Source organism: Coturnix japonica, chromosome 1 (genome assembly GCF_054131305.1).
Source record: "Coturnix japonica strain WE chromosome 1, WE-NBRP24, whole genome shotgun sequence".
NCBI classification, from domain to species: Eukaryota; Metazoa; Chordata; class Aves; order Galliformes; family Phasianidae; genus Coturnix; species Coturnix japonica.
Genome location: NC_140663.1, coordinates 109,503,118 through 109,524,705, shown reverse-complemented (window position 1 = coordinate 109,524,705; position 21,588 = coordinate 109,503,118). Strand labels below are relative to the sequence as shown.

The 21,588-nt window shown below is 37.7% G+C and overlaps 1 protein-coding gene across 7 annotated transcripts in view; it reads left to right on the top strand.

Annotated features, from left to right (window-relative positions):
• The window catches only part of CNKSR2 (connector enhancer of kinase suppressor of Ras 2), a 198,711-nt gene that overhangs the window by 14,205 nt on the left and 162,918 nt on the right, over positions 1-21,588 (top strand). For all 7 annotated transcript variants that reach the window (XM_015885366.3, XM_032440929.2, XM_015885347.3 and 4 more), the window contains exon 2: positions 18,954-19,117. In XM_015885366.3, coding sequence (XP_015740852.2) covers positions 18,954-19,117 — 164 coding nt within the window. The remainder of the gene's footprint in view (positions 1-18,953; positions 19,118-21,588) is intronic.

The following is a 21,588-nucleotide window of genomic DNA, read 5'->3' as shown; positions in this document are numbered from 1 at the left end:
CTTTAAAAGCTTCTAGGCAGGAAAAAAAAATGCCTTTTTCACTGAAGAGATGGAATTGTTTGAGCTTTCTTAGGCACTCAGTGTTGTTTCATGCCTTTCAAATTATGTGAAGTCTTGTATGTTTTTCCAGTGGTCTTCTTGTTGCAGTGCTTTGATGTCTTCTGTGCAGATCAGAGTGTGTGCAGGTGGGACCTGAAGACTGCCATACCACCTGTCACTGCTGATCGGAGATCTGGAGACTTGAGGAGCTTCACCCAGCTGGAAATTAGGATTGGTTGTAGAGATGCAGCAACCTCCTAAACTTGTTAGGTGTTGCTTGCTTTTCCTCCTATCTTTTTATTGTGCCAAAAGCTGTGGAGTGAACTGAGGATTAGCAGCCCCATTACCATTTGTCCCAGATGTCAAGCAGCCTCTTGACAAATTCTTTAGTAGTTATGTTGCTGTAGATTCTGTAGTATGCTGGAAAGGAGGGGAAAAGGCATTTTTTACCTGCCTAAAATCTCACAGATTAGGTTCCTATTTAATTTATTGCAGCTGAGCCAGTTGGGTTCTTTTTATGAATGTAATACTTATAAAAATGAAAACCAACTACCAAATCCAATATCCCCTTGCCTAGCCAAAAGGGGGGGCTGGACAAGACCTTGAGTTAACAACTTCACCCCCAAATAGAGGGTCCCCTTGAGTCAAGACCACCATGGCCTAGTGGCATGATAGGCAAGGTGAAGTTAATAAGAGCCCAGGTTATTTAAAGAGAGAGATCTGGTAGCAAAATTATAATTGTGCAAACTTTTGCCCAAGTGGTAGAAGGCATCACAGTTTGCCATCTACTTCACTGTTATTCTTCTGACCAAAGGCAGGATGGGAGAGAGTGTTTGTAATTCGTAATGTGATGTTTTAGGAGAGGCTTGATGAAGGAAACCAGCTGGATGGGGGCCTGTTGTGTTTGGTTCTGCAAAACATAGGCTCTTGTAGTCCAGCTTGTCATACATGGAAAGAAAGAGGAAATGCTTGAGAAAGAAAAAGAAGAGTACAGCAAGCATTTATTTTAGAAAGAGTGTTTGATTAAATGTTTTTGAGCAATAGAAACCCTTTGGTGTAAAACTCCTGTCTGCTCTAAACTGTAGGCCTGCTTTGATCTGGCACATTGCTTACCATTGTTACAGTGATAAGCAAGACACTACAAAACAAATTTATGCTGAAGAGAAATAAACAATTGCATCCTCAAAATCCATTTCAGAAGCTCTCTGAATCTGTATGAAGAAAAACAGTGTTTTGACAAGAGTACTGATATATTCTGTTACTGTGGATTGGAGCTGAGTTTACTTTCTGTTTATTATAAAGGCAGATGGGATTTCAATGCATACTGCTCAGTAAGTTACAAATTACAAGTCAGATCATAGTAGAAATGTATTTTTTTTAAAGGCTAGTAGATCATTTGGTGAATCTGTGCTAAAATGAATTCAAAAGGAGTCTAATGCTAATTTCTAATAGAAGCATAGTAAATATTTAAATTCTTGTTCTATATATGTGTGTATATATATATTTTTTTTGTGGCTTTTAAAGTATTGTTTTCAGGGGTGTTTAATGATACTCTCAAGGAAAATTTGAAATACTGTCATCATACAGTTTGAGATTAAGTTTTTTTGGTTACGTATAAAAAGAAATGAAGATACTGAAATGTCAGGACTGGCAGCTAAAGAAGCTGACCCCATCTAACACATAAAAGAAAATAAGTAATGTAATGTATTGGATACACTGTGCAGAATTTCCCTTTCTTTGTTTTGTGACAATAACATATTATGAAAAATGCTTTATGGCATTTGCCATGCTTTTACTAGAAGTTCTTTCCTGGCTCTCTTTGTGGGCCATGGCAGTGTGGTTGTGCATTTCCCTGTGTGGGCAGTTAGTAGATGTGCAGCAGGTTAATTCTGGCTATGTTGGCTGAGGTATCGCTTACAGTAGTCCCGTGCATTCCTGCAGAATTAATGGGTTATTCATGTGCTCACCAGGGGTGAAATTACCTGGCGCATCATGTGAGAGGCCTAGAATTCAGAACAAGTGTGCAATGAACTCTCCCATTAACAAAGAAACCTCTTTCAGTTTGATTATTCTGAAGGAGGCAAGGTGGGGGTGGGGCTGATATTGTACGTTTAATAAGATTTCTTAGGTTGGCAGCTGCTGATATAGTTAAGTGTGGACCGTATGGTGTGGAGGGCAGTCAGTGGGGTTTCTTGTGTGTAGGCAGAGGCTAAAGCACCTGTGAGATCTTGCATGACCCTGCATCATGTGACAAGTAAAGCTGTTCACATGGGGCTTTAGTGGCCAGCCTGGCAATGCTCTGGTTTCAACTCCAACAAAACCAAAAAGCCAAGTGTGTGAGTTGCTTTACAGTGTAGCTAGAAACTTTACAGCAACTATTTTGTCATTTTTTTCACTCGTTAGCACTTAAGATTAGCTGTTAAGAGACATGAAATGTTTAATCACCATGTCTCACCATGTTTCTTATTAGTGTAGTTGCTAGTGCAAAGTTTGTTTAAATAATAGTAATTAAGTAAAAAAAAAAAAAAATTGCTTTTTTAATGTTTTACTTGATTTGTTTTAATTTTAAGTGTTTTAAGTGTTTAGATTACTGACACAAGCAAGCTACGTTTTCGGCTCCAATGAAATAATATTCTTAAATACTTAAAATCTTGAAGTAGCAAGAAAATAATCCTAAATGCCAATCTGAAGTCTGGAAGATTCTCTTACAGCCACTAAATGTTTAGGCTTTTTTAGTGTTTGTTGCAAAGATGAATAATATGATTCTAAATTGAAGCAAATGATTTCTCATTATCTAAGGGTCTTCTACTTCATTTAATATTAAAACTGTGACACAGTATTGGTTCCATAACATCCACACATTCACTGAATTGCTTTTTCTTCCCTAGTGCTGGTTAGATATTTAAAAAGCTGTTTGGAGTAGACTTCTGAATAACTGAAACGAGATCTCTCAATTATAAATGTAAGGAAAATTTATCAGCCTCAGAACTCCTCAAAATCCTGAAGTACAGCTGGATATTTAAAATGTTCCAAATAACAATAAAACAGCTAATTCCACCAGGGGCTGTAATTGTAGGACATTTTTCTTAAATAGAGATTTATTCCCCTGCACAAAGTGGGCATTTAATCAAAAATAACTTTTGCTTCACTATATTCTGAAAGCGTAGATTATGTAAAAGATCAAAAGCAAACACTCATTTTTAATGGTAATTTTGTGGAACTCTGAATGGAAAATATCAGTAAAACTTTACTAGTCAGTACATATCCTTCTCTTTGCTACCCTAAATCTCAAAGACCTGCTCCAAGCCATGATGGGAGAAGTTTTCACAGTGAATTCAGACAGAGGGGATTTCTGCTAGCATTGCTAACAACAAACACATAGACAGGTCTGTCAGTGGCGGTGCCTTAGGTGAAATGTTGTGAGAAAGGAAGAAGAAAAGGGACTTGGCTTCTTGCAACTCCTTCCTGTATGTGTGCAGGGATTGGCCACATCAAAGTCTTCCCAGCTGGAAGCAATATGGTGAGGTGTCCCTATCATGTGCAAAATATTGGAAGGGAAAATGGTGCCTGGATACAGCAGTGGGTTTGCATAGGGGAATTAGGGATGAGCAAAAGGTCACTGTTGTGTTTTATTTAAGGTTGCTGCTCCCACTTGCAGTGATGATGTTGGGACTAAGCTGAGACATGTTTGGGCAAGGACAGTGGGCCCCAGAGGATGAATGCTGCTTTAAAATGTCCTGGGAAAAAATTGAGTTGTAGGAAAACAGCTTTTTGCCTCCTACAAATGCTGAAGGATGACATTTTCTTCGAGAAGTAACTGTGAAAATTCTACCAAGAAAAACGATACCTTGTTATGTTTTCCCTGCATGTTGATGGAGTAAATTTTCTTATTAGTGTTTAGAGAATGCTGAATGATGAGATGTGGGTTTGCAGAAGAAAATATTCTGCTGCTGCTTCTATACAGCAAGGGGGAAAATAATGTCTGTGGACTTGGCTGAGCTGTAACCGTGGTGATAGGCAGTGAGGAAGGCAAAACTGAAGAGTAAGATACAAATTAAAAAGGTTGGTTATTGCTGGAACTAAATAGAATTTTTGGGTCTTGAAAAAACAAAAATTATTGAGGGGGGAAAAAAAGGCAGAAGGATTGTATATGCTTTACAGCTTGTGGAATCCTAAAAATATATTTGTCCTTGGCAAAGTGTCTGGAGGTCTGAGAAATCATTACAAGCAGCTCACAGGGTGACATCTGGGAGCTTCAATGCCTGTTGAGTATTCACTGTAGGAGCTGGGCTTGAGAGCTACTTCCTGTGGGTAGCATGTTAGATTTTGAAGCTCTGGTCAGAGATTAACTCCTTGAAATTTAATTGAACATGCTACTGCATGTTCAAAACACTGGCAGTTGTGCTGTTTTGTTGTGATTTTTTTTTTTTTTTTCCCCCTAACATATATTGTGGGAAATTAATGAAATTAAATTTATCAAAAAGATGGAATTTGAATTATTCTGCCAATATTAAAGCATTCCTGGATTAAGAAGAAAAATGAAGGAATATATCTTATGAATGTATAAATCTCAGAATTATTTTGGAACTTGTTTATATATGTTGCATTGGGTAAAACTGTGTGTTTAAAGGAGAAAACTTTTTGTAATATCTCTAAATGCTGACGCTTCTTTTATTCCTACAGCATTTTAAAATAGTTACGTTAACTGTTGAGAGATAATGTAAAGCATGTACTCAGGTCTAAGTTTTCCATAATATCAGTGAAACTAGTCCTGGCCTACTAACAGGTGAATGGACACAAGTAACTGCAGCTTTCCTGTACAATTAGAGCTTTCTCATGTAGAATATATGTAAACTCACAAATACACAGAGCACTAGAGCGAGCTACTTTAATTTCTGTCAGAATGTTCGCATACTTGAAGTTAAAATCATATATGGTCTCAGCACCGAGGTCCAAATTTGAGAACTTGAACAGCTGAGCTGCATATGCCTTGAAAATGTTACTCTGGGGATTTTCTGATTTTGGCTTTTTTATTTCTGTAGTGTAAGTACTGCAGTCACTTTAACATTTGCTTGAAACGTGGTTAGTCCTTAGTTACTTTATTGACAGTACTATATTTTCGGGTTGCCAGTAGCTATGAAAATGATATAATAGTGAGTGTAGCAAGTGGTCCTGCAAAAGTACTTTTACACTGATGCTGTTCATCTGTTTTGTCTGGGATGAAAGTTGTGCTTTCTGAGAAAATAAAAGATGATTTTTATTTATTTATTTATTTATTTTTTAATGCATGCTTCAGAAAGCTGTTCTCATCCAATGTGTTCTTAAACAGTTACATTCTTATTGCTATTCCTTAATTGCTAATATTTGTTTTAATATGTCTGGGGATTCAGCATGCATTTATTTTTATTTGTATTTATTTATTTATTTATTTTCCCTGAAGATGGATGTAAACCTTCTTGAAATGGCTTAGAAAGCACTGCTGCTACCAACCTTAGATACTGCTACTACTACCTTAGGTATAAATTGAAACCTGCTAGTTTTCTTTCTACCATTCCTTCCATTCTTTCTCTAGCATGGTTTAAAAATTGTTAGGGTCTACATATTTAAGCTTGTTCATGAACACCTATGTGTCCAAATTAGCCTTCTTCACCTTATGCGCAAAAGGTGGGGAGAGACATTTTGGGATGGAGTTCAGTAGTGTCAGGCCAAACCCTGAGAGATTGTTTGCACAGCTGCGTCTAAGCAGGGACCAAACTGTTAAACAACCTAGCAGGGGAAAATGAATAGAAACTCCTGTTGGCCAGAGCACTGAATTTCCTGGACAGCACTCAGGATGTTATGAAGTCATTGCACACAGTGGGTCAAGGCTTTTACCCACAAGGCTTTTATTCCACATGGGAATAATTCCTTCATTGTTTTGTTTTGGTGGTTTTTTTTTTTTATTTATTTTTATTTTTTTTTTTCCACAATAATATAATTGGCCTCAAGTATCTAGATGAAACTTTGTATTGATGAATGATGCACTTACCTAGAACTTCAGTTAGGGGACCTTTCCCTGTCGGTGTGCTGCTTCTCTGACGTGATAGGAGACAGTGTGTGTATATCTGCTTTGCTTCCTTGCAAATTGTAGATTATGAAACTGGACTACTGAGCAATAATTTAATCAGTGCATCAGAAGAGCATTAAGCTCCATTAAACATTGGGTCACCATCAATGTCAGATGAGTATTAAATTATGGCTTGCAACTTAGCAATACTCATCCAAAAGGCAGTGCTTAGGTTCTTGGCAAGCATGTAACAGTTTATTATGGAACAGATGCTTCAGAGCTTAACATATGACTGGAGTGTCAAGTTGTGTCAGAGAAGATGGGCCCAATGTTAATGCAGTGCTCAGACTTCATGGGACACACGTTAACGAATCAATCCCTACCTGAACAATGTAGGTTAAAAGAATTTAATTAACAAGATCTCCTATCATACACTTGGAATTCAAAGCACAGCTCATCTGCCAAGGGTTGGTTTGTAGTGTGAATAGGTTGCAATAAAATCTCTTTTCAAATGGTGGTTGGTTTTTTTTTGTTTGTTTGTCTGTTTGTTTGTTTGTTTTTTAATTTAAAAATAATAATAATAAAAAAATGTTGGAGTCGTGAGTATCTTTCTAGTGCTGGTGCACTACAATATTGCCAGCCTAATACTTGGAGAATGACTTTAGAAGTTCTGCTGCTAGTCATAGGTTTTTCAGGTAGCAGCAGTAAGATGAATGTAGGGACACTTTCTGGGTGGCTTCCTTGATGGGAAAAGAAAAAACAAGAGTTGTTTTGATAGAGACAAAGAATACCTGATCTTTACACAGACTCTAGCTTGGTAGTAAGATGGATTCTTCCACTGCAAGTCCTGACAAGATTTCCCTTCCCATCTGCTGAAGATGGTGGCTAGTATTTGGATGAAAGTCTTGTTCTGTTGTCAAGATTCTCTTATCAATCAGTAACTTTGTATTACTATGTGGCAAACTGGCCTTGTAAACTTACCAGTGAAGTACTGTGGTGGGAAATCTTGAGCCACACAGGCTTTTGTTTGTTCAATGTTGAGTAGCTGGTGCTCAGGTGTTGCCTGCTGTAAATTCTTGCTTCTGTGTGAAATCCACAATGCTTCTGCTCCTGGTGGAGTGGGCTGCAGATTGGATTGCTGCAGTTTCAGGTGAAAGAGCTTGGGGCAGCTGTGCAGAAGTCAGTGGTCTTAAGGGAGAAATCCTATCGTCTGGTCGTAGGATGAAGTGCTGGTGTCAGTGTATTGCAAAATTCCTCCAGCCTAGAGAAGCTTCTTCTGTCTGTAATTTTTGCCCTATCGTATTGTTTGAGAAGTTTGTGTGTCCTAAATTGTCAAACTGTTATTTTTGTTTTCAAAGAAACACCAATGATTTGGCAGGATATTAATGTGAAAATATTCATATTAAAAGTCTGAGAAGCCTTTTCCATTTTTCACTTTTTTCCCTACTACAGTCATGAAGCTGGCTATTACACAGAGCACCAACTCCCAAAGGGACTTCATCAGAGAAGATTCCCTCACAAGAAAAGGACTGACGCTATATTTTGACAGACATTAGATTTTCCAGACCCCCATCTAACATTGTTGTATGTGAGCACAGGGATGCATGTGATGCAGTGCAAGATTAGAACATATCTATGTTCTAATACATATATGTGTAACCTGTTGGCATTTGGAAATAATGATAAAGTGGTGCATTTTATACCTTAGAAGTAGTGCTTGGAAATAAATAAACTCAAATGAAGTAAGTTCTCTTCTTCTCAAAAACATCACCCTTTAAGTCTTACTGAAGTTCAGAAAGATGTTTTTTTAGTGCGACCAAAGAATTTTGTGGTTGGCAACAAGGACGACTGTTTCCTTCACTCTTCAGTGATGAAGAGGAAGGCATGCAAAGTTAAACAGAATTACTATGGTCAACAAGCTATTAATTTATTCAGCTTTTATGACTACTTGAAGTGGAATCTAACCTGTGTTGCAGACATGCTTTTAGGAGTGCATATGGAACAAGGAAGATCTTGCAAAGTTTTTTGTTTTTGTTTTTAAAGTAATAAAAATATATAACAAATTATTTTAAGCTATGCAGGCTGAAAGTTCAGATTTCTTGTTTCTTGTTGGCTTGTTTGTTTGTTTGTTTTTCTAGCTTTTATTTGGGTCCACATCAGGTATTAAAAGAATACTTAGTAGTTTTTTACTGAGTACTCTTTCAAGCAGTTTATAATATAAGTGCTGTTTATATTTACAATGCTTAGTTGGGCAGGAAATGCACAACAAGCCCAAGATGCATACTGTGGTTGGCTGTGTTTAGTTCTACCATTCAGGGATGTTGCAGAATAAAGGATGATGATCATTCAAAGGAAACTCAAGGTTAGAATGAATTCGGTGGTTAAATCTTTAATGTTGGCTGTGGTTGTTTTTGTTTTTTTGTTTGTTTTTCCCCTTTATCTCATATAAGGTCATGATGTATTAGCTTGTGTGAATCTGCTGCTTCTCTAAACCTGTCCAGTTTATTTTGCCATGCCTTCTATATGATTTGGTGCCAAGCTGTTTGTAAGTATGGCTAAGAAAATGCATGAGGGCATCTCTTTGTCCTGTGCTGCCTTCTGGATGGCTCCCTACTAACAAAGATCTGAGAGCTGTTGCTGATGACTCGTTTTCTGTGATGTCTCTGGCCTCTTTCTGCATTAATTACCTGGAAGGCTGAGAGTGGTGTGCATCCTCCTATACTTCAATGGTTCTCAATATTCCTGCCCAAATTTCATGTGGGAATTACAGGTTTTCTTTATCTTAATCTCCACATTTGTTAAGTAAATGAGTGTGCAAAATGCATTAGAAAATATTAGTAGCACTAAACTGCAGCATTTTGCACTAATGTATATAGTGCATAACACTAATGTTTGATGAAATACGTCATCCTGTCTTTGCAAAGAGCTTCAGGGACACAGGTTTCATGTCATTAATTTAGAGCTGTGCAGTTAGTAGTTGGGGAAAAAAATATATTAATTTTGTGTGATGTATGCACGCATTACTTTCTATGTGTGTGTGCTCATCTCTTTTTCCTGAGGATATAACATTGATGAGACTTAAGAGACAGTAACATGTCGCTGTAGATTAGTTCAGTCTTTGAAGGCTTTAATTCCTGCTTACTGCTTTTTGCTCATATGGATAAATTATATGAGCAAGTGATTATGCAAAATGAGAAACTAGTGAAACTGTAAGATGTCAGTTCAAGAGATTTTTAATTTTTTTAAATGTAATTACACGTTATGCAAAGCTGATGACATTATTTTAGGCAGTGTATTGCCAAAGAAAGTAGGAAACTAACAAACGTATTTTCCTGTCACCCAGTCATGTAAGAAGCATTCCCAATTTATGTTTTCAATTTGTATTATAAATTTTACATTATGATGTATGTTATTCTCTTTTAATGAGAGAAAGAGAGTTGGGAAGAACATGCATTTGAAGTCATACATGCATCTACTTTATACAGGCTTTCTACTTTGAACAGAGTTTGGAGTAGGTTGTTTTAGACAAGAAGCTGAAAACTGTAATGTTTTTGACTTATTAACATAGGTGGGATCTGTGCATAGCTGTAATGAAATTGTAGGGCTGTTTGTAAAGTTATTTGTACATGTTCTGTCCGGCAGAGGGTAACCTCCTCAGGGTTCCTTCTCAGTTCTGAATTTTTGGTGGGAGTAAGTGGACAGAACCTGTGTACACTAGATGGTCTTGTAGATGATATAAGGAAGATTGCATGGGGGGGTAGGAAGAACAACTTGGAGCATAGGTGGAAGTTGTCGTGTAGACATTCCCAGTCAAGGCTACTATCTTGTCTGCTACTGCTCTGCAGAGAGGCTGAGTGTCATTGGAGTATGACCTAGGAATTGCTTGTGTTATGAAATGAATTGCTTTGCTTTAACTAAACTGCTGGGACTCATGAAATCCATAGACCATGTGTGATGGCATCACCATATAAATCTTGAAGGTTTATCTGAACTATTAGCTGATTTTTGCCTTAGTGTGAAGCAGTGCATAATACTTAGACTATAGTTTTGACAACTGTTGTGTTGTTTCTTCAGGAACATGATGTTCCAGCTTGCTCCAAGAAATATGTATTTTAGCTTAACAAATTCTTGGCAGCAGAGCTGGCTTTCATTGAGAAGAACTGTATTAAAGGCTGTGACAGAGCTTATTTGACTATTTTGTGTAATAGCATATATTAGCCCATGTGAGAGAGGAAGGAGTGCCCTTCTTGTGACAACAACAGTGCGTTTAATGTGGCTGCTCCAGAGTGCTCTGTGAAAATGAAAACATGTGAAGGCATTTGAAAGAACAACCAGTACTTATTTATTTACTTGGTTAATGTCAGGGGTGTGCTCGGCTTACATAAACATCTTTTCACTGTCTTACACATTATACTTGTTTTTTCCCTTTAATATATGATTCATTTATGTTTTGCACAGCTGTAGGTTGGTTACTGAGGCATCTAAGTACTGCTGTAAGGAAGAGATGAATATTAGCAGTATAGCTTTCCCTTTCATCCTGAAGGCCCTCCTACACATCACAGTATTTGACCAGCAATTTTAAGTTACAGATGTTTCTTTGTCATGTGGAGGGGGATGTACAGCTTTTTTCTGCCCACAGCCCAAAAAGCATCCCAAATCTCAGACTGTGCCGGATTGTGCAGACTTCTGTTCAAAAAGGCTTTGAGCCTGGGAATTGCATGGGCGTTGTGATACAGGAGAGTGAGCGGGAGTTCACTCAGAGTTTGGAGAAACTTTCTTGCCTGCCTTCTGTAAGCTGGGACACTTGACAGCTTCACGCTTCCTTTACTCATATGTGATCCTATGAAGTACAGCTGCAAATAATCATGGAAGATGATGGAAAACTACAGAAAATTGGACTATTCTATCTCAAGTCCTGAGGGAGTTTCAGCCTCCTTGTTCCTTCTAGCTGCTGGAGAAGCCAACACCACATTTATTTAGACAAAGCCCCCCAACCTCTGGGAGTACAGTGGTTGCATTTCAGTGCTTGCAGTCATCTCTTGGTTTATCACTGTTGCACGGTGCAGGACTTTGCATTGGGCAAGTGCTGTGTGTCAGTGGGCATATGGCCAAGTATAGAGTGTAGGGCTCACAAGGGAAATTGGGCCCTTGCTTGCTTTCCCTTGCTCAAGCACTGTCCCATTGGTGCTGGGCTTGATTCAGGCAGTGCTTTTTGCAGCATGTTTAAACATCACTAGTGTTCTCTGCATCCTTGAAGACGTGCTATAGGAGTCATAAAGCCATATGCTGATGTTGGATCAACAATTGGTCTCTTGGTAAACTTTTTCTGCACCAATACAAATTTAAGTCTCTAGAAGGCTTATAGGTGAGAAGAACATGAGGAAAAAATCTGTACTCTCATAAATTGCTTTATATTTTAGGTGAAACCAATTAGCAATGAAATCTTTCCTTGTAGTCTGATATATTGTAGCAGTCTCTTAGAAAACATGAAATCCCTGAAGGGGTAGAGATGCGGGCAGATGTACAAGGAGCCATGAGGAAAAATGGGAACATTTGAAAGTAAAACAGATTTCTGATGAAACACAAATAGATGTAATACATTTTAGTGAGTGGTACTTAGAAACGTAATTTTGTAGTGCTAATTGAAAACAGCCTGTATGTTGAGATAGAACACGCTGCAGCTAGTTTGCTTCTGGTAATTGGTATAGAAATGTGGTACTTTGAGGGAAGAGGTTAAGGATTGATTGGATCCCAAAGGCTTTTCTTTTTGAGGTGATCTGCAATCTGGAGTATACATGAAGTAATGGAAGGAGAGAGATCATGTGAAACTGCAAAGTGAAATGAAGTAGAAGTTAAGCTAGCAATTCAGCAGGGATCTGCCTTTCTTGGCTAGCCAGCTTGAATCTTGTGGAGAGTATCTCCTTGCATATTAGTTTGTCCAGAGTCTGTCATCATGGGATCCTGAATATGACCAGACTGGCTGGATTCTTCTGTATCATAAAAATTTATTCATCTTTGTGTTCAAAGTGGCAATGTCACTTTCTTCTCTTGCTTTTGCAACATTTTGTTGGTGTGTTCCGTGTCCTCTGAGCTGTTTCAAAAATGAATAGGGCATACATTAATATACGATAAAATTTGAGATGATAAGGGTATTCCCTATTTTAAATTTTCTGTTGGATTTTTATTCAGTCTTTCTAGTTGTGCAATATTGATAATAATTGGGTAACTTGTTAGAGAATTTATGGTTTGGGTACTGCACAGTATTAAAAGAAACAACTTTCCTGTTCTCAGTCTTCTTTTTGTTCTGAATACGAGAGGGACTCCTTCATTAAAGAAAAAAAAAAAAAAAAAAAAAAAGAGGAAAAGAAAAAAAGAAAAAGACGTTACTGTTCAGATGTTTCTAGTTTATCCCTTGATGTCTCCCAAATTGTGCTGAACTTCTAAGTCTGAATTTAAAAGCTGTCATTTTATACATTCAATTATGAGGATGAATGCATGCTTTCTACCATCCCCATTGTGCCTGCCCTATGCCCTGTGCCTGGATGTAGTGTTTATCAGGAGCAGTGCGTGCTTTCCTTTGATTAGCTTCATTTGAGGGATTCCTGTTTTTTAATGATGCCGTGGGCTGTTTGGCAAGCTCTTCTCCCTTCCACTAGCAAAGAGATTTCCATTGCTGTTATCAACCACACTAACTTTTCAGCGCACTTCAGCTATTTTGCTGCGCAAAGGCCACAGCTGGAGTTGTACAATGTAGTTGTTGTAATCCAATAATAAGAGTCCTAAATATAACAATAATTATAACCTCTTACACTGAGAACAATATTGATAATCAGGGATACTAATTCTTGAATTTCAAAGAAATGTAGCTCTGCTTTGGATGTTGCAGTATTGTTTGTGTTTTAAGATTTCAAATACTTAGCAAAACTCATGTGTTATGTGAAGATTTGGGTTTGGTATACAGATGGGCATAATGGTAACAAAAAGTGTTCAGAGAAATATGAATAATGACGTTTATCAACAGCTAAACACAACACTGGATAGTATTCACACCATTAACAAGCCCAACTTTCATAATAAGCCTTGATTCTAAATAGTATAACAGCAAGGACTTGTTTTGCTGAAAATCTTATCTTCTAAACATTGAACCATGCTTGGTCTTGTATATCTTTAAATCATGTTGGTAGTCAGTCTATATTTCATCCTTCTCTACTTAGTTTTCTTAAGAAAATCCTTTTAAAAATTGGTGCAAGGCTTTGTAAAGTGGAGCTATTGATGAACCAGGTATGATCTGCTCAGTCTTAATGATGATGATTTTTTGATGAAAAAAAATTGCAGATTATTGCCAACACTCTCATATAATGAATATTTTTCCAGTTCTTGTGAAAGCTCCTGATTGAGAAATAAGAGTGTATTTGTAGGCACAGAAACAGCAGATGTTTCAGAGGTAGATTACTAGCACAGGACTTGGTTTTTAATTATGGAATTAGTACTGACTGTGGACAGTGCTTCTTACCCCAGACTGGATTTCTTCTCAGCACCTTTGCAGATGCTCTTTGGCTTCCCAGTTCTTATCTGACAATGTTCCTATGGGACTGGGCATTAATTTTTGCTGCCATCCCATCATAAGTAGGCATTTGCCATCTACTGAACTTAAGTCAGTCATCTGGCTCTGAGACCTGTGACATCTGTTTGTCACTTACAATGCCCAGGATGTGCTGCAGATCCCAAAGCATCCCTTGGAACAGCAGAACGTAATTTTTTTGCCTCTAAGGAGGGGAGTGGCAGGTTGGTCATGCTTATGGTGGCTAGAAGATGTGGGGAGTTTCCAGATGTTTATCTCCCAAGAACAGATTGTGGTGAAGTCTTCCCTTTTTTATCACTTCCCTCACATTCTAGTTCACTGACAGGGGATGTCTGAGTGCATATCCCAAATGGGAACTGCTGATTCTGGGTTGCTGGCCATTTCCAGAAACAGCTGTCTGCTTGAACTGCATTAAGTACAGAGAAGTTACTTGTTTGCTTGTCTTACTCTTTGGTGGAAAGAAAGCTGCTTTTTTATAATGAGACTAAATAGGTTAGTATCCTACCAGCTGTGTATTAATAAAATAAATGTGTGAATCATAGCACGGTGCTTTAACTTATCAAGTACTCATCTGGACATTTAAATTCACAAAATGGTGTGTTGATGTAAGTGGGCCCACGTGCAGTTTCTACAGTGGTCAGTCCATAGGTATAGTTGATTTAAACTTAATGCGGATTTACTGGTTGAGAGGAGAGAAAGCAACTGATTTTTCCTTCCATCATGCTAGTTCAGATAAGAATGCTGTAATAGTAGTTTATCATCTGAAATGGTATTGCTTGTTGCTACACAAATTCCCAGCTTATGTTAAATTCTAGCTTAAACTTTCTTTAAGATGGCTTGTTAAGTTCTGTGCTATAGTCCATTGCCTGAATTTGTTAAGGTGTAAAACTGACAGAGTTCATGTAGGGCATAGTCTTACCCTTCAGACTAAAAGATGGATTAGTTTGATTTACGTTACAGAGAAGAAAATCCCCAAATGTTCACTTATTTTTAAGAAAGCAGAATGTCTTCCTTTCCCCTGCAAAATTATTCCATGTATTTTCTGTATGTTATTGCTCTTCAGTAACTGCTGGGTTTAGAGAACAAGGACACACTAAGGGAAGGTGTTAATTTACATCCTCATTCTGATTTACCAAGGAAGCATAAAAATATAGTTCCCTCTCAAAGTTTCAGGTATGACAGTTACACCTGCAGTGTTCATAATGTTTCCTTAACTCCAGGGTGGAAAAAAGATTAATGAGTATACAAGCTCTGTCAGTTTCATTGTAGTTCTCCTAAAAAACCTAAAGGGAAAAAACCTAAAGAAAAAAATTCATTTACCACCAATCTGGGGAATGATTTTCTATCTAGTTGTCACTATATTTAGAGCTGCATCTTCTCTTATAGCTGCTGAACAGCTGATTAGAAATCTGATAGTAGATCTAGTTATGGAAAAAGTTTTTTAGCCTTATTTTCTAATATTTGTTTAGGGGTGTGGTGATGTCTTAAAGAGACATTGGCATGTATAGTTAATAATTTACTTTGGATTGAATTTTCCGAAGAAACAAGTTCATACCTTAGCTATAGCTGCGATGGACTATCACTGTGCTTACATACATATAATCCATGTCGCAGATAGGCAGTGTACTTGCCCTGCATTCTGTTAAGAGCCTAGCAAATAGCTCACTTCTTACAGAAGCATCCCCAGAGAGAAGAGAGGGAAATTGAACTTCTTGAAAAGGAGCAGATGGTAGGATCAGAACTGGGAGATGTAAGTGACCCTTCAATGAAATACCTCCGATTTACCACAGGTGTGCATAACCTTTTCTGGCTCTGAGCTACATGGTTGTAGTTGATTTTTCTTGCTTCAAAGGATAACTCTTTACCTGCATGAAAATAAGATAATACCTCAGAAAGATCATGGAGTATGTGATTGTGTTATTAGTTAGAAGACTGCAAGCACAGAAGATTTCCCCTGAGAGTAGCACTGCATCTTGCAATCTTTTTCCAGAAAATTGTATGAATAGGAAAATGAAATTAAACATTTCCCGATCAGTTTCTACTGTGCCACTGTAATAATGGGAATTCACTTCATAGAAATCTGTCCGATTTCGCATCAGTGAGCCATTAAAAACTGTTAATGATTTGATGAACTCCCAGCTTGGCTCACAGAAGGCAGAACTCAGTGACAGAGTAGAGAAAATATATAGATATGGTGTGCTCTGCTTGCAAGAGAATTTTTTTTTTCTGGAGAAATTCTCTCTCTCTTATTTGTTTAGTCACATTGGATATAGCATGTTTTAAACTCAGTGAAGAGTATTACTCCTTTCTCTGTTAATGCAGAGAACAGTACATGTGCAAACACAGCCCCTCAGTGGTATTCTGTCTGAAAGAGAGTGCAGTGTATAGAATCATGGAGTCAACAAGGTTGGAAAAAGCCTCCAAGATCATCTTCTGTTTCCAGACCCCCATCTGGCTATGAATGCAGAGGAATCTAGAAGCAGTGCCAGGCTCCCGGATGGTAAGCTCTGAGAGATACCATGGAGGAGTTTGCCTTCTGGGAAATGTGTGATGTTTCTGAAGTATGAGACTTGTGGTCTCTGTCAAAATCCAAGCCCAACAATTTAGACAGTAGTGTTTCCTTTGAAGAGCAGGCCTAAAAGGTAGAGAAGTACCATCATACAATTTTACACTAATGGAACGCCTGCACCTTTACATATACTCAGAGAATCCTGGGGTTATTTGGAAGGAGAGGGGAATGTTGGATATGAGACCATTCCCCAGTTCTTGTCATCAGAGAACAATTCCTGTTACGTTGAGACTGGTTGTGTGCAGTTACATCAGTGCTGCAAAAGACAGGCTGCACTAAAGAAAGCTGTGCTTTCCCTGCTGGCTTCTAGGGTGTCTCCATGGACCCCAGGCACTTGGTGTTCTCTGTTACATCTTGTTCTGTCCCAACTTAAATGGCCTTGTACGCCAGGAACGCTCAATCCCTGCAGTCTGCTGGCAAATAAGGCTGTTATCATGCCTTTGGGGGTTGAAAGGTGTGAATGCGGAGTGCTGACTGCCCTTTTGCATTATTAGTGTCTCCTATTGGTGCATGGTTTTGTTTATGGAAAAAAATTGCTTTTCCTTGATTAAGAAAGAGAAAATAGAAATAAATGACTTTTTAAAAAAAAAAAAATAAAAAATACACTGTTTAGGAAGTGAGGGGAAGTAACTGTGGTGAGCTATTCTGAAAATGTCATGTAATCTGCAGTTAGATTATTTTGTTTTTTCCTGGGTCTGTATTTTACGAAATCGGTGAGTCAAGCAATTGTCAGTAATATTTTTGTTTTCTTTAATTTTTCTTATCTTGCACCAACTATATGCATCTGTCTGTATTGCAACTGAATGATAAAAATACACATATAGCAGCAGGAGGAAGAGTTTTAGCTTTATTTAGAATTAACTTTTATTAAGTGTTTACCAAGTGCATCTGTCATGTCTTATTGTGGATTTGTGTTACTAGATTCTTAGGTTGGGAATTATTATTATTTTATTTTTGATACCTGATGACGTTGAACATTTTAATTTTATTATTCTCATTCAGCAATCTATGTAAGCAGTGTGGGACTTAAGTACAGGAATATCAGAGGTACTTACTGCTGTCTTTTTTTAGTCATTTAGCAAAAGCACATCTACAGTCTATTTTAATACATTTTAGATGAAGCATTTTATGTATCATCAAGTATATTCAATTTCTTTCAAAAAATAAACGTCACTGTACGTGAGACGGTGCATGTAATGAGGTTCATGCAGTTCATTTCCCAAATCTTTTGAACAAAACAGGTACAAATATGGATAAATCAAGGAGGCTTGTGTCGTACACTTCAAGATGATGGTATCGTGTGTGTGCTCCTTGTATGAGACTGCAGTAGGTGTGGCTGCACCCTGAGTGGGGTGAAAGAGAAAATTCTATAGAAGATTTATGCTATATGCTTGGTTTCCTGCTCAACAGTCAGATCTTTGCTCTTTCACACATCTTCAGAGTTTTCTGACATATTGATTAGCAAGTAAAAGTGTTCTCACTGCCTTACAACCTAAAGAGCAGATGCCTTTTCATCATCAGGGAGAGATGTGCTGCCTGTTGTTTGTAGGCAACTATCAGAAAGGTGGACATATCTGAAGATAAGGCTAAGTCAGTTTGTTCAAAACTTTGCCAATTCCTGCTACGTAGTAGCAATTCTATTCATCCACTAGGGGATATTCTGTAGCAATTCTATTCATCCACTAGGAGATATTCTATTTGTTGCAAAGTTTATATGCCCCTCCCCCCCCCCCCCAAAAAAAAAAAAAAAAAAGAAAGTCTTTCTTATTCCCTTTGCATGGAGAGCAAACAGTGCTGCAGAGCTTTCCTAGGCAGGGCTCTGAGGCAAAGATTGATTTGGAAGAGATCTCTGAATTACCTCATGCTCAGCAATGCTCTTTGCTCTAGGCAAAAACATGTAGTTGGGCAAAACATTGTTGGATTGGCATGAAAACTGAACAGCTACAGTTGGGGTGGTCCCATAGCAGAACCTGATCCTGTACATAAGGACACCAGAAGAGTATGAACGATCTTGTAGCATAAGATATGCTCTGATGTGATTCTGCTGTTTTGTGCATGGGCTCATGGAGTACTGTAGTCAGGAGACCCATGAAAAGACAAGTCACTGGGGGATGGCATCTCCAGTAGTGCCCCTCCATCATGTCACCTGCCATGGCAGAAGTGTGCTGGGAGAGAGTATAAGAGACATGAATGTTCTTGATGTATTGCGTTAAATGTATTCAACCTCTCATTGCTTCTTAGAGTTTGTTTTGGCACCAATGCTTTCCCTTGTTGCCAGACTCCTACAATACTCTGATAACTAATATAATAGTGTACATACAGCACTCAGAGAAGGCCATAAGACTTCCTCCTTTCCCTTGTTCCCTCTTTTCTACTCCCCTCTCTGATGAAATAGAGGCTAATATAATTGCTAATATATCTGTTACTAGAGGCTTCAGATGCGTGATCATTAACACAGTATATGGTAAGAATTCAGGGCTATGTTTAGGTTTCAAGAGTAGTTGGTATTGCCCAGAGATAGAAAAGGCATGGCTGCCATAGCTCTCCAAAACTTATACGTTATGGTTTACCATGATTGTAATATAAATTATGTTTATATATTTATTTTTAAACGTAGAACAAATACTCTCTGTATGTATTTATTTATTCATTATCTCCTATGTCAGTATAGAATATTGTTAACTTTTCTCTTTGCTTCTTCCATCCTGTTTCTGCAGGTCTTGATGATTGCTTGCAGCAATATATTAAGAATTTTGAGAGAGAAAAGATTAGTGGTGACCAGTTACTACGTATTACTCACCAAGAACTGGAAGATCTTGGAGTCACACGAATTGGCCATCAGGAACTTATTTTGGAAGCAGTGGACTTGCTCTGTGCACTGGTAAACTTCTTGGGGCAAAAGGGGAGGGAATGAATATTGTTCGTGTATTCAAATTTCTAGTTCTAAAAAGCATCTAAACAGTTCAAGAATGAACTGCGTTCAATGTATGAATGATTTAACATTTTAAACCAGAGTCAAGATAAATTAGATCATCTACTGCTAGGATAGTGCTTGTTAAATAAATCTGCGTCAGGGGTTTAAGACTTCTATTTCTTTGTTGGTAGGAAAAAAAAAAAAAAAAGCCTACCTAAAATCACGACAAGATTAGACTGTGTTTGTTTTGGAAAGTAAAATAGTTAGAATCAGAGAAATTAGAATGTAGTAAATGAGTGCTAGTTGCCCTTTAAAATAAAAAAAAAAACAACAACATGTCATTTTTCACTGATCTCTCATGCAGTCCCTCAGAGTATAGCAAATTATGTTTTTAGATGATTATTTGAGCTGCTTGTATTTCACAGTAGAAAGGATGAAATACTGGAGTGTAAAAAACAAAAAAAAAAAAAAAAAAAAAGTGTAAATAATACATAAATCTCCAATGCAGAGGGATTTTTATAATGCTCTCTGTGCTAACTTCACTGTTCTTATGAACTTCTATGTGATTGTAAAGATTGGGTGCACTGTCTGCATTTGTAGCTGTAGAAAGGATTGTGAACAGCTCTGCTAAGATGTACTTGACTGCCTAAAGTGGAGTTCTGCAGTTTCTAATGTGGACTACTTTTCCAAGCTTCAGCAGCAGCTTTAAGAAAGCTGAATCTTGAATCTTTGTAGAGGAAATCAAAGATGATACACTGAAAGGCTCCTCAGAAGGGCTTGTGATTTCTTAGTGCGCAGCAGCTTTTCTGAATATCACATAACATCTGTGAGGTGTAAAGAAGAGAGTGAAAATAAAAAAACGAAAATGTAAAAAGTGAAGTAAAGAAGTGGGGAAAAGCCTTCTATTACAGGCTTTAGATTTTCTTCTTTAGAGTATTATGGTCTTAAGTAGCTCAGTGTAATGTTAACTCCATCACTTTTTAAATGAAGGAAAAGTTGCAATCCTAAAAAATAAATTAAAAAAAAAATTGGGCATACAAGGAGACAGAGTTTGTCACAAAGTACAGACAGTGCAAAGGGAAACAAGAAAGTAAATACCTTAATTAACTGAGACAAAATCTAAGGTAGGGTGAACACTGAGGACAATTCTTTCCAAGGGAGACAGATCGTGATTCTTTCAAATGTAACCTATTTTCACAGAATGAACCTTGTTTATTAGCTGAAATTTCCTTTTTCCTCCCGGGTACATAATTACAGATGTTATCTTTAGACAAACAGACACATCTTGTATTTGTAGCTCCCTTATCTTAGCTAATAATATATAGAACTAAACTGTGCATAAAATAAGGCATTTTTAGTGAAAGCTTGCAACGCATCCTAAATTCGTGCAATAAGTCTCTACTTTCTTGGTCCTTGTGGCATGTAGCATTGTCTGCTTTTCTGAGTTGGTTTTAAAAAGAAACTTTATCACTGAAACACAATAGCAAGCATTCAGATTTAAACTTCTAATTTAAGTGGAGGCTTTTGCAGTCTCACAATTGGCTGCTGATGGCTCCTCAGGGACAGAAAATGCGATTGTTATATTGATTTTAGTGGACTTAATTTAAATTTATTGTTCACCAATCAGATAAACCTCTTAGGAAATTTAATTCAGAGACAATCCTTTTGGCTATCCTGGTCCTATACTTGCAGGCTCTCTTTTTTTATTACATCAATAAGTATCTGTCCTGGTTAGTGCTTGCCTGTTCTTCTGAATTAGCTTCTAATGTGGACTGTATGTTTATGAGAATGCTAAACCTATAAATCTTCAGCACAGGACAACTGCTTGTACAGGTGGTTACTGTGCTAGTTTTTTTTTAAAATGCAAGGTGCCGGTCTGTTTCTCCTGCTACACTGGAGTTTAACAGAGGATTTGAACTAGAATTTGGCATGAGGCACAGGTATTCAGTCCAAGCGAATTAAGATCTAATTGGATGTTGGAAATGATCAGTAGTACGATGGCATGGAAACAGTAATATTAATTTTGCCTTGCAAGCATAATCTCCGATTTTGTACTAATCACGTCCAAACAGATTGCAGCTTCAGATTCTCTTCCCCATTCTCTGAGTTGGTGAGTGAACACCTATAAGAGGTGTTGTTTGTTTGCTTTATTTTGTTTTTGCACTGAGAACAATTGAGGAGGACAGAACAACCCTTCCCACCAGTCATTCCTGCTCCCACACTATGGGGAGAGGTTTTTAAGACAGAGGAACCATTGGTGAGGAAAGCTTCTGTGTCAGCTGATGTGCTTTAGGAGATGTAGCCTTCCTGTCCTTCTCCAAGGAGTTTTATGGGCAAGATTTCCTCTGACAATTTCTGCTTTATAGCTGTGGTTTTGGCAAGACTGGTTGCTTATGATGCTTGTTTGCAGTTTATGGGGCAATGTTCCTTGAGGAAAC